Raw genomic sequence first — 11,023 nt, 5'->3', positions numbered from 1 at the left:
TTTATGGGCTATCAGTGCAAGACATATGAAAGCCTGCTTGGAATTTGCAAAAAAGCACCTGAAGGACTCTCAAACTGTGAGAACCAAGATTCTCTGGTCTGATGAAACAAAGATCGAAAGATCCGGGGTTGAGCCTGGCCAGTACCTGGATGGTAGACCTCCTGGGGAAAACTAAGGTTGCTGCTAGAAGAGGTATTAGGGAGGCCAGCAGAGAGTGCTCACCCTGTGGTCTGTGTGGGTCCTAATGCCCCAGTATAGTGATGGAGACACTATACTGTAAAAAGGCACCGTCCTTCGGATAAGACGTTAAACCGAGGTCCTGAATCTCTGTGGTCATTAAAAATCTCAGGGCACTTCTCGTAAAGAGTAGGGGTGTACCCTGGTGTCCTGGCCAAATTCCCCCCATTGGCCCTTATCTATCATGGCCTCCTAATAATCCCCATCCCTGAATTGGCTACATCACTCTACTCTCCGCTCCATCAATAGCTGGTGTGTGGTGAGCATACTGGTGCACTATGACTGCTGTTGCATCATCCAGGTGGATGCTGCACACGGGTGGTTGTTGAGGAGATTCCCCCTATACTATGTAATGTGCTTTGAGTGGCTAGAAAAGCGCTATATAAATGTAAGGAATTATTATTAATTATTATTATTAAGATTGAACTGTTTGGCCTCAATTCCAAGCGTCATGTCTGGAGGAAACCAGGCACCACTCATCACCTGCGCAATACCATCCCAACAGTGAAGCATGGTGATGGTAGCATCATGCTGTGGGAGTGTTATTCAGTGGCAGGGACTGATGGACTGGTCAGGGTTGAAGAAAAGCTGAACACAGCAAAATACAGAGATATCCTTAATGAAAGCCTGGTCCAAAGCACTTAGGACCTCAGACTGGGCCGTTCCAACAGGACAATGACCCTAAGGACACAGCCAAGACAATGCAAGAGTGGTTAGGGACAAATCTGTGAATGTCCCTGAGTGGCCCAGCCAGAGTCCGGACTTGAACAAAATCGAACATCTCTGGAGAGACCTGAAAATGGCTGTCCACCGACGGTCCCCATCCAACTTGACAGAGCTTGAGAGGATTTGCAGAGAAGAATTGCAGAAAATCCCCAAATCCAGGTGTGCAAAGCTTGTCGCATCATACCCAAACAGACTTGAGGCTGTAATGAATTAACTTTTCACACATGAGTTTCTCCTGTACTGACGGATCTCCCAGCGTGGGTTCTTTAATGGCCCTGTAATTAAAATAAATCTTACCTTACACTTCACAGCAGATGCACTGGAGTACAGATTATATCACAGCAGGTGCACTGAAGGTTAGATTATACGTTATCAAACATATAATGTGGTTTTTAGATGTTTATAATGATCGATTATGATAGATAAGATGTGATCGGGAATGCACTTGCCGGCTATGCGTGCCGCCATATTTCGTTGCAATGCAAGATGGGATTCTGAGTTTGTGTCCTCATAGAAGCATACAAAATGAGGAGCATAGAAGGTTCTAAAAACCTAGCTCTTCCACTCTCCCAGCCCCGGAAGTGGTTGTGACAGTTGGAATGGGAGAAGGCTCGAGTGGACTGACTAGTTTGTATATTCTTTGACATCAGAAAGCATGGCCGCAGTGCTGCATCTAAACAGTGCGCTCCGATGGTAACGGCTTTATACTTTTATTTAGTGATTGTTTTAAAGTTTGTAACATATAAAAATAAAGATATTGTGATGTTGAAAAGAATATTTGAGTAGCTGGTTCATTATGACAACCGCTTCAGTCATTATGACAACTGATTTTGCTGGTAAACAGCAGCATGAATGCAGATCACACCGGTTTGGTCATACGCATCAGAGCCCAGCATAATCACTCCGGTTTGATCGTACGTGTGAATGGTTTGAATACTTATGTCAATGTGATATTTTAGTTTTTTTTGAATTTTTTTTTTTTTGTTTTTTTTATAAATTTGCAAAGTTATCAAACATTTGGTTTTTGCTTTATCACTATGAGGTATGGAGTATAGATTGATGTAAAAAAAATAATTTAAAGCATTTTAGCATAACAATATGTGAAAAAATGAATGGGTCTTAATACTTTCTGAACGCACTGTATATGCACACCTGTGATTGTCACATCAGTTGCATTCCATATTAATGTCCAAATTGCAACATTGCTTGTTAACCAGAAATAACCAACGGTCTTTACAGGTCAAATCTAAATCACTCAAATTATAATCATCAAAGCTGTCTACACTGAAATCAGTTTGATGAATCATGTCAAATTATGACACTGTTGCATGATTTCAACTGCATGAAGTTGGAAACAGTCGAAAAGGTCAAGACCTCGCAGGTGGAGCAGGCCAAAATCACCAATGTTAGAGTGGATACAGACATTTTATGTGTTTAAAACTTGCTACTTTTCATGTCAGGTTAATTTTATGTTAGATAAGTTTATCTAAAATATCTGTAACACTTTACAATAATGTTCCTTTTGTTAAGTGTTTATAAAAGGGTTTATTAATAACTAATAAGTAATTTACAAATGCATTATGAATCATTAATAAGTGTTTATAACAACATGCATAAAAAAGGGTGATTTTCATAAATACCTCGTGTTATAAATGCTTAACTCTTATTAAACATTAATAACCTATAGAAATGTGTCAATGTAAAGCGGACACATATGAATAATGTAACAAGAAGTTGCCAACATTAGAAACCTACATTCTATATATAAAGGGTAACACTTTATGTTAACATTCCCTTTGATAAGGTTTATAAAGGGATTTTTTAATGACTAATAATTAATTTACAAATGCATTCTAACTCATTGACATGCATTTATAACAACATGCATAAAAAGGGTGACTTTAATGCATACCTCAGGTTATAAATGCTTAATAACACTTATTCAACATTAATAACAACAAATAATGGGAAATGTGTCTTAATGTAAAGTGGACACATACACCAATCAACCACTACAATAAAACCACCTGCCTAATATTGTGTAGGTCCCCTTCCTGCCACCAAAACAGCACCAACCTGCATCTCAGTATAGCATTCTGAGATGATATTCTTCTCACCACAATTGTACAGAGCGGTTATCTGAGTTACCGTAGACTTTGTCAGTTTGAACCAGTCTGGCCATTCTCTGTTGACCCCTCTCATCAACAAGGCATTTCTGTCCACAAAACTGCCCCTCACTGGATGTTTTTTTGTTTGTTTTTGTCACCATTCAGAGTAAATTCTAGAGACTGTTGTGATTGAAAATCCCAGGAGATCAGCAGTTACAGAAATACTCAAACCAGCCCATCTGGCACCAACAATCATCCATGCGATTACTTAATCAGCCAATCGTGTGGCAGCAGTGCAGTGCAGATGTGGGTCAGGAGCTTCAGTTAATGTTCACATCAACCATCAGAATTGGGAAAAAATGTGATCTCAGTGATTTGGATCGTGGCATGATTGTTGGTGCCAGATGGGCTCAAGATAGTCTCTAGAATTTACTCCGAATGGTGCCAAAAACAAAAAACATCCAGTGAGGGACAGTTCTGCGGATGGAAACGCCTTGTTGATGAGAGAGGTCAACAGAGAATGACCAGACTGGTTTGAACTGACAAAGTCTACGGTAACTCAGATAACCGCTCTGTACAATTGTGTTGAGAAGAATATCATCTCAGAATGCTATTCTGAGATGCGGGTTGGCGCTGTTTTGGTGGCACGAGGGGGACCTACACAATATTAGGCAGGTGCTTTTAATGTTGTGGCTGATCAGTGTACACTCAAAAAAAAGGATTTTTGCAGGTTGTTCACTTTGCCTAATTAAATTGAACTAAAGCAACACAATTCTAGAACATTTTGTCTTAACTTAAATTTATTATGTTAAATTAAATTAAATTTGTAAAAAATTTACGTTTACTTAATCCATTTGAGTAAGGTCTTCATAATTATTTTTTGTAGCATTGATGAAACTGGCCAGGGGATTTCGATTTCCCAGCATGCTTTGCAGGGGACTGGATGGTGTGAAAAAAATGTTGAAACTAAGTGTTATTTTATGCATTTCTGAGCAAGATAAGAACAGGATGAGTTTTGTTCACGTTCACTGTTCTGTTTTATAATTTTTTTTTAAGTAGTGTTTGTTTGGCTGTAGTTTGGGGGGTTTCCATTGTGGTGAAGACTGGTGCTTGTGCTTTGCATGAGGATGGACTTGTACTTTCAATTAATGTTTGATTTGAATGCTGCTTAGCTCTATAAGCCGTTGCCATCAAACTGACAGTGCAACAGTCTCACTGTCCTTACACTTGCTCACCTGGCATATACTAACGATTAAAAAATAAATGAATTTGAACCAACATAACACAATTAATTAAATAAACCTTAGTAAATTAATACAATTACATTAGACCAACATAAAAAATTATGTTTGATTAACCTAATAAAGTTGAGTTAAACCAACTATAGTTAATCGATTTGACATAATCCAACTAAATTATTTTGGTTTAATGAAACTGACTTAATAACTGACAGAGTAACTTAATTAGGGAGCCTGGGTAGCTCAGTGAGTACTGACGCCGACTACCACACCTGGAGTCGCGAGTTCAAATCCAGGGTGTGCTGAGTGACTCCAGCCAGGTCTCCTAAGCAACCAAATTGGCCCGGTTACTAGGGAGTGTAGAGTCACTTGGGGTAACCTCCTCGTGGTTGCGATTAGTGTTTCTTGCTCTCAGTGGGGCACATGGTAAGTTGTGTGTGGATCGTGGAGAGTAGCATGAGTCTCCACATGCTGTAAGTCTCCGCGGTGTCTTGCAAAACAAGCCACGTGATAAGATGCACGGATTGACTGTCTCAGAAGCAGAGGCAACTGAGACTTGTCCTCCGCCACCTGGATTGAGGTGAGTAACCGCATCACCACGAGGACCTAGTAAGTAGTGGGAATTGGGCATTCCAAAACTGGGGAGAAAAGGGGATAAAATTATAAAAAAAAGTAACTTAATTAAATTGTTTGTAAAAACTTTCTTAAATTAAATAAAGGTAATTAATTTGTTTTTTGAGTGTATGAATAATGTAATAAGAAGTTGTAAACATTAGAAACCTACAGTTTATATGTAAAGGGTAACAACTCAAATGGGTCATGAAATGGAAAATCAAATTTCCCTTGATATTTACACATATAAGAGGTTACTGTACAATAAAAACATATTGTAAGTTTCAAAACTCAAAACTAACTCCCCAGTCTAAAATAAGAATTTTTATTTTCCACTCTTCTGAGGTGCCAGGATTTGAAATCACTGTATACATGACATCACGATTCGTTTTTCATTTGCATCTACACGCCCCTTAACATGCACCCCGTCGTTGCATGTGTATCAAGGAGATGTGTTCTGAACAACTTGTGTCTGTCCATCTAACACAAGAGTGACACTGCTGTGAGGTTAAGATGTCGAGTAAGGCCATCAGACGTTGTGTCCCTGGATGTAGACAAACTGCACCTCCACAATCTCTGCATCGACTTCCAAAAGATCAGAGCATTAGAAATAAATGGCTGTTTATTTTTAACGACGTGCCTGATCGATTGAGTGCACAATTATTCGTTTGTTCGTCTCATTTTACAACAGACTTTTTTGTGAATTATTCACAACATGCTGCCGTTTTTTTTAAATTTCTTGTATTGAAAGATACGGCAGTGCCAACTATATTACCCTCTGAAGCAATGCCGGTAAGTACATTTATTTCTAATCTTTCATTTATCAGTGTGCTTGTAATAAATGACAAGCCAGCATTTAACGCTATTAAGACACCAACACCAAGTGTATCATTGTTAGAGTGCTGCTAATCAAATCAGTACATACACGGATTAGAAATATTTGCTTGAGCTGAATATTTTAATTATGTGTGAAGAAAGTGTAGTCAGGTTGAATACATTACAGTGTAGTTTATGTTACATTTGCTATTCTAAACTCTTCACATAATGTGTAGCTAGTGTTAGGTTTTCTTTGGATAGTGTTGGTGTTTTTCCACTGTTGTCATCTTTTAAGACATTTGTTTACATCAATACGTATATAGCCATTTGGTTACATTTTTGATGTTTTTCCAGTTGATTAAACTTAATTGCTTGCATTAATTGTGTACAAAGTGTTTTTAGAGGAATTCTTAATTTGCTTGCATGCTGGATATCCTTTCAGAATACATCACATGCTGATTGGGATTGTAAACACACAGGCATCCAAACAGACCGGCAAAGCCACAAGACCGTGGGCACGCACTTATCCTATGGAACTCTACAAAGTCATTTCAGAAGCAAAGGTTTTATTGTTTATTATTATTATTATTATTATTATTATTATTATTATTATTATTGTGTTTATCTGTAACGAGTGGCTGGCGCTGACAATGATGAAGACGATGATGATGAATTGAAGAACCCAAGTGCAGTTTTATTTACAGTCGTGAAATCCAAAACCCTAACTATAGATTTGAACTAAACAAAACATAAATATGAACAATTAACATGAACATAAACTTGACTTGACTTGGATTTGACTTAAACTTAACTTGACATAGCATGACACGTTACCAAACACAATACCTGACAAGGGACAATGGAAAACATGAGGGCTTAAATACTAGACATGGGAGAACACATGACAAAGATGACCAATGAACAACAGAACTCTAAACAAGATAATCAAACAATGAACCAATGAAAACAAGACATGTGAACATGGAGGGAAAACAGGACATTACATGACTAGGATACACATGACATGAAACAGAAACTAGAATACAAAATAAAAGACATGATATACATGAACACACACATTAAACATAACATATCCCCCCCACTAGTGGCAACAGGCCAAGGCCAAGCTGGAGTCCAGGGCTCAGAGGGTCCAGGCGGAGTCGGAGGGTTGAAAGTTCCCCTTGCCTGCTCAGGAGAACTAAGGGTGGGTAAAAGTGTGGGAACCATCTCCAGGTCCAACTGTTCAGATGTGGCCATGACATGGCATGGAACAGACTCAGGCATGGCTGTGACGTGGCATGGAGCAGGCTCAGGCGTGGCTGTGACGTGGCATGGAGCAGGCTCAGGCATGTCTGTGACGTGGCATGGAGCAGGCTCAGGCATGTCTGTGACGTGGCATGGAGCAGGCTCAGGCGTGTCTGTGACGTGGCATGGAGCAGGCTCAGGCATGGCTGTGACGTGGCATGGAGCAGGCTCAGGCGTGGCTGTGACGTGGCATGGAGCAGGCTCAGGCGTGGCTGTGACGTGGCATGGAGCAGACTCTGGCTCGGCGGCCATGTCGCGGACCTCTGGCTCGGTGGCCATGGCGTGGACCTCTGGCTCGGCGGCCATGGCGTGGGCCTCTGGCTCGGTGGCCATGGCGTGGACCTCTGGCTCGGCGGCCATGTCGTGGACCTCTGGCTCGGCGGCCATGTCGTGGACCTCTGGCTTGGCATCCGCCTCCCTCACAGTGAATGTGGAACCAATAATCTGCAGGTCGAGGTCGATATATTGAGCCAGGTTGTGGGTACTCTGACCGCCTGGCATCAGAGAAGAGATGGGCTCATTCAGTCCAAATCAGAAACAGTCCTTGAGGGCCACCTCATTAAAATACACCTGGCATGCCAGAGTGCAAAAGTCCTCCACGTAATCCTCCAGGGGATGATTCCCCTGACGTAGGCAGAGGAGCTGGATTGCTGGGTTCATTTTGGTCGGTCAGGTATTCTGTAACAAGTGGCTGGCACTGACAAAGATGAAGACGATGACGATGAATTGAAGAACCCAAGTGCAGTTTTATTTACAGTCATGAAATCCAAAACCCTAACTATAGATGTGAACTAAACAAAACATAAAGATGAACAATTAACATGAACATAAACTTGACTTGACGTGATTGGACTTGACTTAAACTTGACTTGACATAGCATGACACGTTACCAAACACAATACCTGACAAGGGACAATGGAAAACATGAGGGCTTAAATACTAGACATGGGAGAACACATGACAAAGATGACCAATGAAAAACAGAACTCTAAACAAGATAATCAAACAATGAACCAATGAAAACAAGACACATGAATATGGAGGGAAAACAGGACATCACATGACTAGGGAACACATGACATGAAACAGGAACTAGAATACAAAATAAAAGACATGATGTACATGAACACACATATTAAACATTACATTATCAGAGTCCTGTAAAAGAAACTTCATATTCATAAATTGTTTTTACCAATTCATTATTAGTTTGTTTTACTAATCTAAGATTTCCTATCCCCCAACTATTTTCAACAGTAACCATTGATATATACCTATTTATTTTATTGAGATATCCGTTAGTCGCACATTCTTGTACATTTGATACGCCATGGGTGTCACCTCTAAATAGATTGGCCTGCATCTAATTTTCATGTCTATGATTTTTGTTTAGTCAATGTGTTATTTAATAGTTTTGTTTACATTGCATCAGATTTTCAATATAATTTTAACATACTACTGTGATCTGTTGTCTCCCTCCTTTTTTTTTCTAGGAACACAGACAGCAGTGCAATGTGAAAGTGTAGGAGTTGGCACCACGGCTCCCTGCAGCACTTTAGAGTCACTGACTTCTACACATTTCAAGGACTCAAGGCCAGCTAAAAGAGCAAGTCCTGAACTTGAGGGGGAGGAAGGTATTTCCTTTGAATTGTGTGATCCTGAAGACACAACATACAATCCTGCTCAGTCTGTCACAATGTGACAGAGTCGTCACAGAGTTCGTAAGTTATGTTCCCCTCTTTTTTTTTTAAATGTCTGAATAACATAAATAAAATAATTTTGTTTAACTACAATTACGCTGTAGTATTGAGTTTACCAGGGGTTTTTTTTCATGATAAAATGCATGCGTCAAGGTCCACCCATGAGGACCACAAGTACATCATGTTTGAAAAATGCCTCCTCTAACTTTTTACAACTTGTTCGCCCACAAGGTAATGGAACATTTATAGCCATAGATCAATTGTGCCCACATTGCCAGCATTTTCGACAATGTAAGAGTCCACCCATTGCTGGGAGTAATCCAGTTGGCAACATACAGCTTTCTGCAGCCATTTATTTCACCGGTGCATCCTTCTTCCAAGTACAGAAGGTATTTGGCTAAAAAGTATTTTGTGTTTATTAACAGAGTTGGAATGTACTTCAAAATACATATATATTTATTTGTGGATTTTAGGTGTTCAAGGCAATGCATATCAAGATGTTTACAAACAGAACATTTAGAGGGCATGCCAGCAGGTACCTGAAGCCAGCTATCATTTACAAATGGAAGAAGGAGCTGAAAGATGTCCTGGAACCCCTAAGCCAAGGGGACAAGGTGATAGTTGGTGGGGATATAAGATCAGACTCACCAGGTAAAAAAAATTAATTGTTAGCTGAATAAAGAAAATGCTGTGCTATTGATCTTGCATTATTTCAATAAATGTTTCTTTTAAACATAATGGGTATTGTGCATTAACATTTTTAGGCCATTCTGCGAAATATGGGAGCTACACCTTGATGCATCTGCTGATGACTGAGAATACATACATTCCATAATGCCATTTTACCAGAACATGCCAATGAAAAAAAGACAATTGGTGAATCTCAATCAGCTCCCAAGTTTAGTAGTTAGGGCACTGATCAGGGACTCAATTGCAAATTGCAATATACTGATTCATAAGCTAGGGAGCTGATTGAGATACAGGGAATGTCTGTCAATGTCCTGATGGTGTTTCATATCTCATTTTTTCAATAGTTAGTTTTGTGGAAACCATATTTATTGTGGAGAGACTTATCCTGATAATAAAACCTCCCTGCACTATTTTCTGCCTTGTTTATTTATTGAGAATATTTTTAACTAGAGCTGTGAGGTTGGTGGCAGCTACCACATGGAAAAGGAGGGGCTAAATAGAAGCCTGGACCTTTTAGAGGCAAATGGTGTAATGCTAGACTGCATCATTACTGACTGACACCCTCAGATTCAGAAATATCTGAAGGAGCGCAAAATCACCCAGTTCTATGATGTCTGGCACCTGGAGGAAAGTAATATATTGGTCATAATCATACCTTGTAAACTTAATGATTACAATTAACATATGACTAGTTTTTTATGTACATCTGCTATTATTTCATTTCTCCATTGCAATTATATGTCCCTAGGTTTGTTCAAGAAGTTGGATAAAATTGCTAGAGACAAGAACTGTCTATTATTCAAAAGGTGGCAGCAGAGCATAAAAAAACAAGTTTACTGGACTGCAGCATCATCGAAATCAGGCGCAGAGAAAGTAGCAAAGTGGAAATCCCTAATCAATCACATTCAGGATATACACGCACATGATGATGCAGCATACCCAAAATGTGATCATCCAATACGTGTGTCTAAAGACTGCAGAAAGTGGTTCCAACCAGGTGAGCACTTTATGTTTTGAACCCGTGATATAAGCAGATAAGTTAGTCAACATTTTCCAGAAACATTACTACTATTCCTTTCAAATTTTCATACATGTAATTAAGAGCATACATTTTTCCTCAAGGATCAAAGGCATTATTCAAAGTTGAGAAGCTCCTCACCAACAAGACGGTCCTGAAAGATGTGGGGAAGGTTAAAGTTGCTATATGTAAGATTGACAACAAGCATTTGAAATGGGTACTGCAGTCCAAATTCAAAATATTGGACAGTTGTCTGACCCGCCCCAGACTCGAAGCTCATGCAGGTTGCCAGAATGAGGACACGCAACAGGATTTCTGGGCTTTAAGCTGTCTCCATCTTCCAAAGGTATCTCCAATAATTATCCTTGTATTACTACACCTCTGGTCATGGTGGTTTTTAGACGGATGGCGAGGCTTTTTAGGTTGGGTGGAATCTGTTATCTCTGATCCAGTTCATTTGCTGGCTTCCATGGCTGCAGCATGCAGTGTTGTTTGCCTGCAAACTTGTTTCAAATCTGCAACCCGGCGGTGTTGAAATACTATTCGTGAGTGTGCAGTGGGCGGGATCACAC

The 11,023-nt window shown here is 39.8% G+C and overlaps 1 protein-coding gene across 7 annotated transcripts in view; it reads left to right on the top strand.

Annotated features, from left to right (window-relative positions):
• Positions 1-10,072: 10,072 nt before the first annotated feature.
• LOC127438736 (uncharacterized) overlaps positions 10,073-11,023 on the top strand; it is an 80,583-nt gene continuing 79,632 nt past the window's right edge. For 6 of the 7 annotated variants that reach the window (XR_007896807.1, XR_007896806.1, XR_007896808.1 and 3 more), the window contains exons 1-2: positions 10,073-10,430; positions 10,556-10,797. Coding sequence is in view for 1 of the 7 variants with exons in the window: in XM_051694558.1 (XP_051550518.1) it covers positions 10,118-10,430; positions 10,556-10,797 (555 nt within the window). In the remaining 6 variants the exon portion in view is untranslated. The remainder of the gene's footprint in view (positions 10,431-10,555; positions 10,798-11,023) is intronic. The other variant, XR_007896803.1, reaches the window with a different exon arrangement.

This window comes from Myxocyprinus asiaticus, chromosome 50 (genome assembly GCF_019703515.2).
Source record: "Myxocyprinus asiaticus isolate MX2 ecotype Aquarium Trade chromosome 50, UBuf_Myxa_2, whole genome shotgun sequence".
Classification (NCBI taxonomy): domain Eukaryota; kingdom Metazoa; phylum Chordata; class Actinopteri; order Cypriniformes; family Catostomidae; genus Myxocyprinus; species Myxocyprinus asiaticus.
The sequence above is the reverse complement of the archived record's forward strand: the minus strand, read 5'-3'. Positions and strand labels throughout refer to the sequence as shown.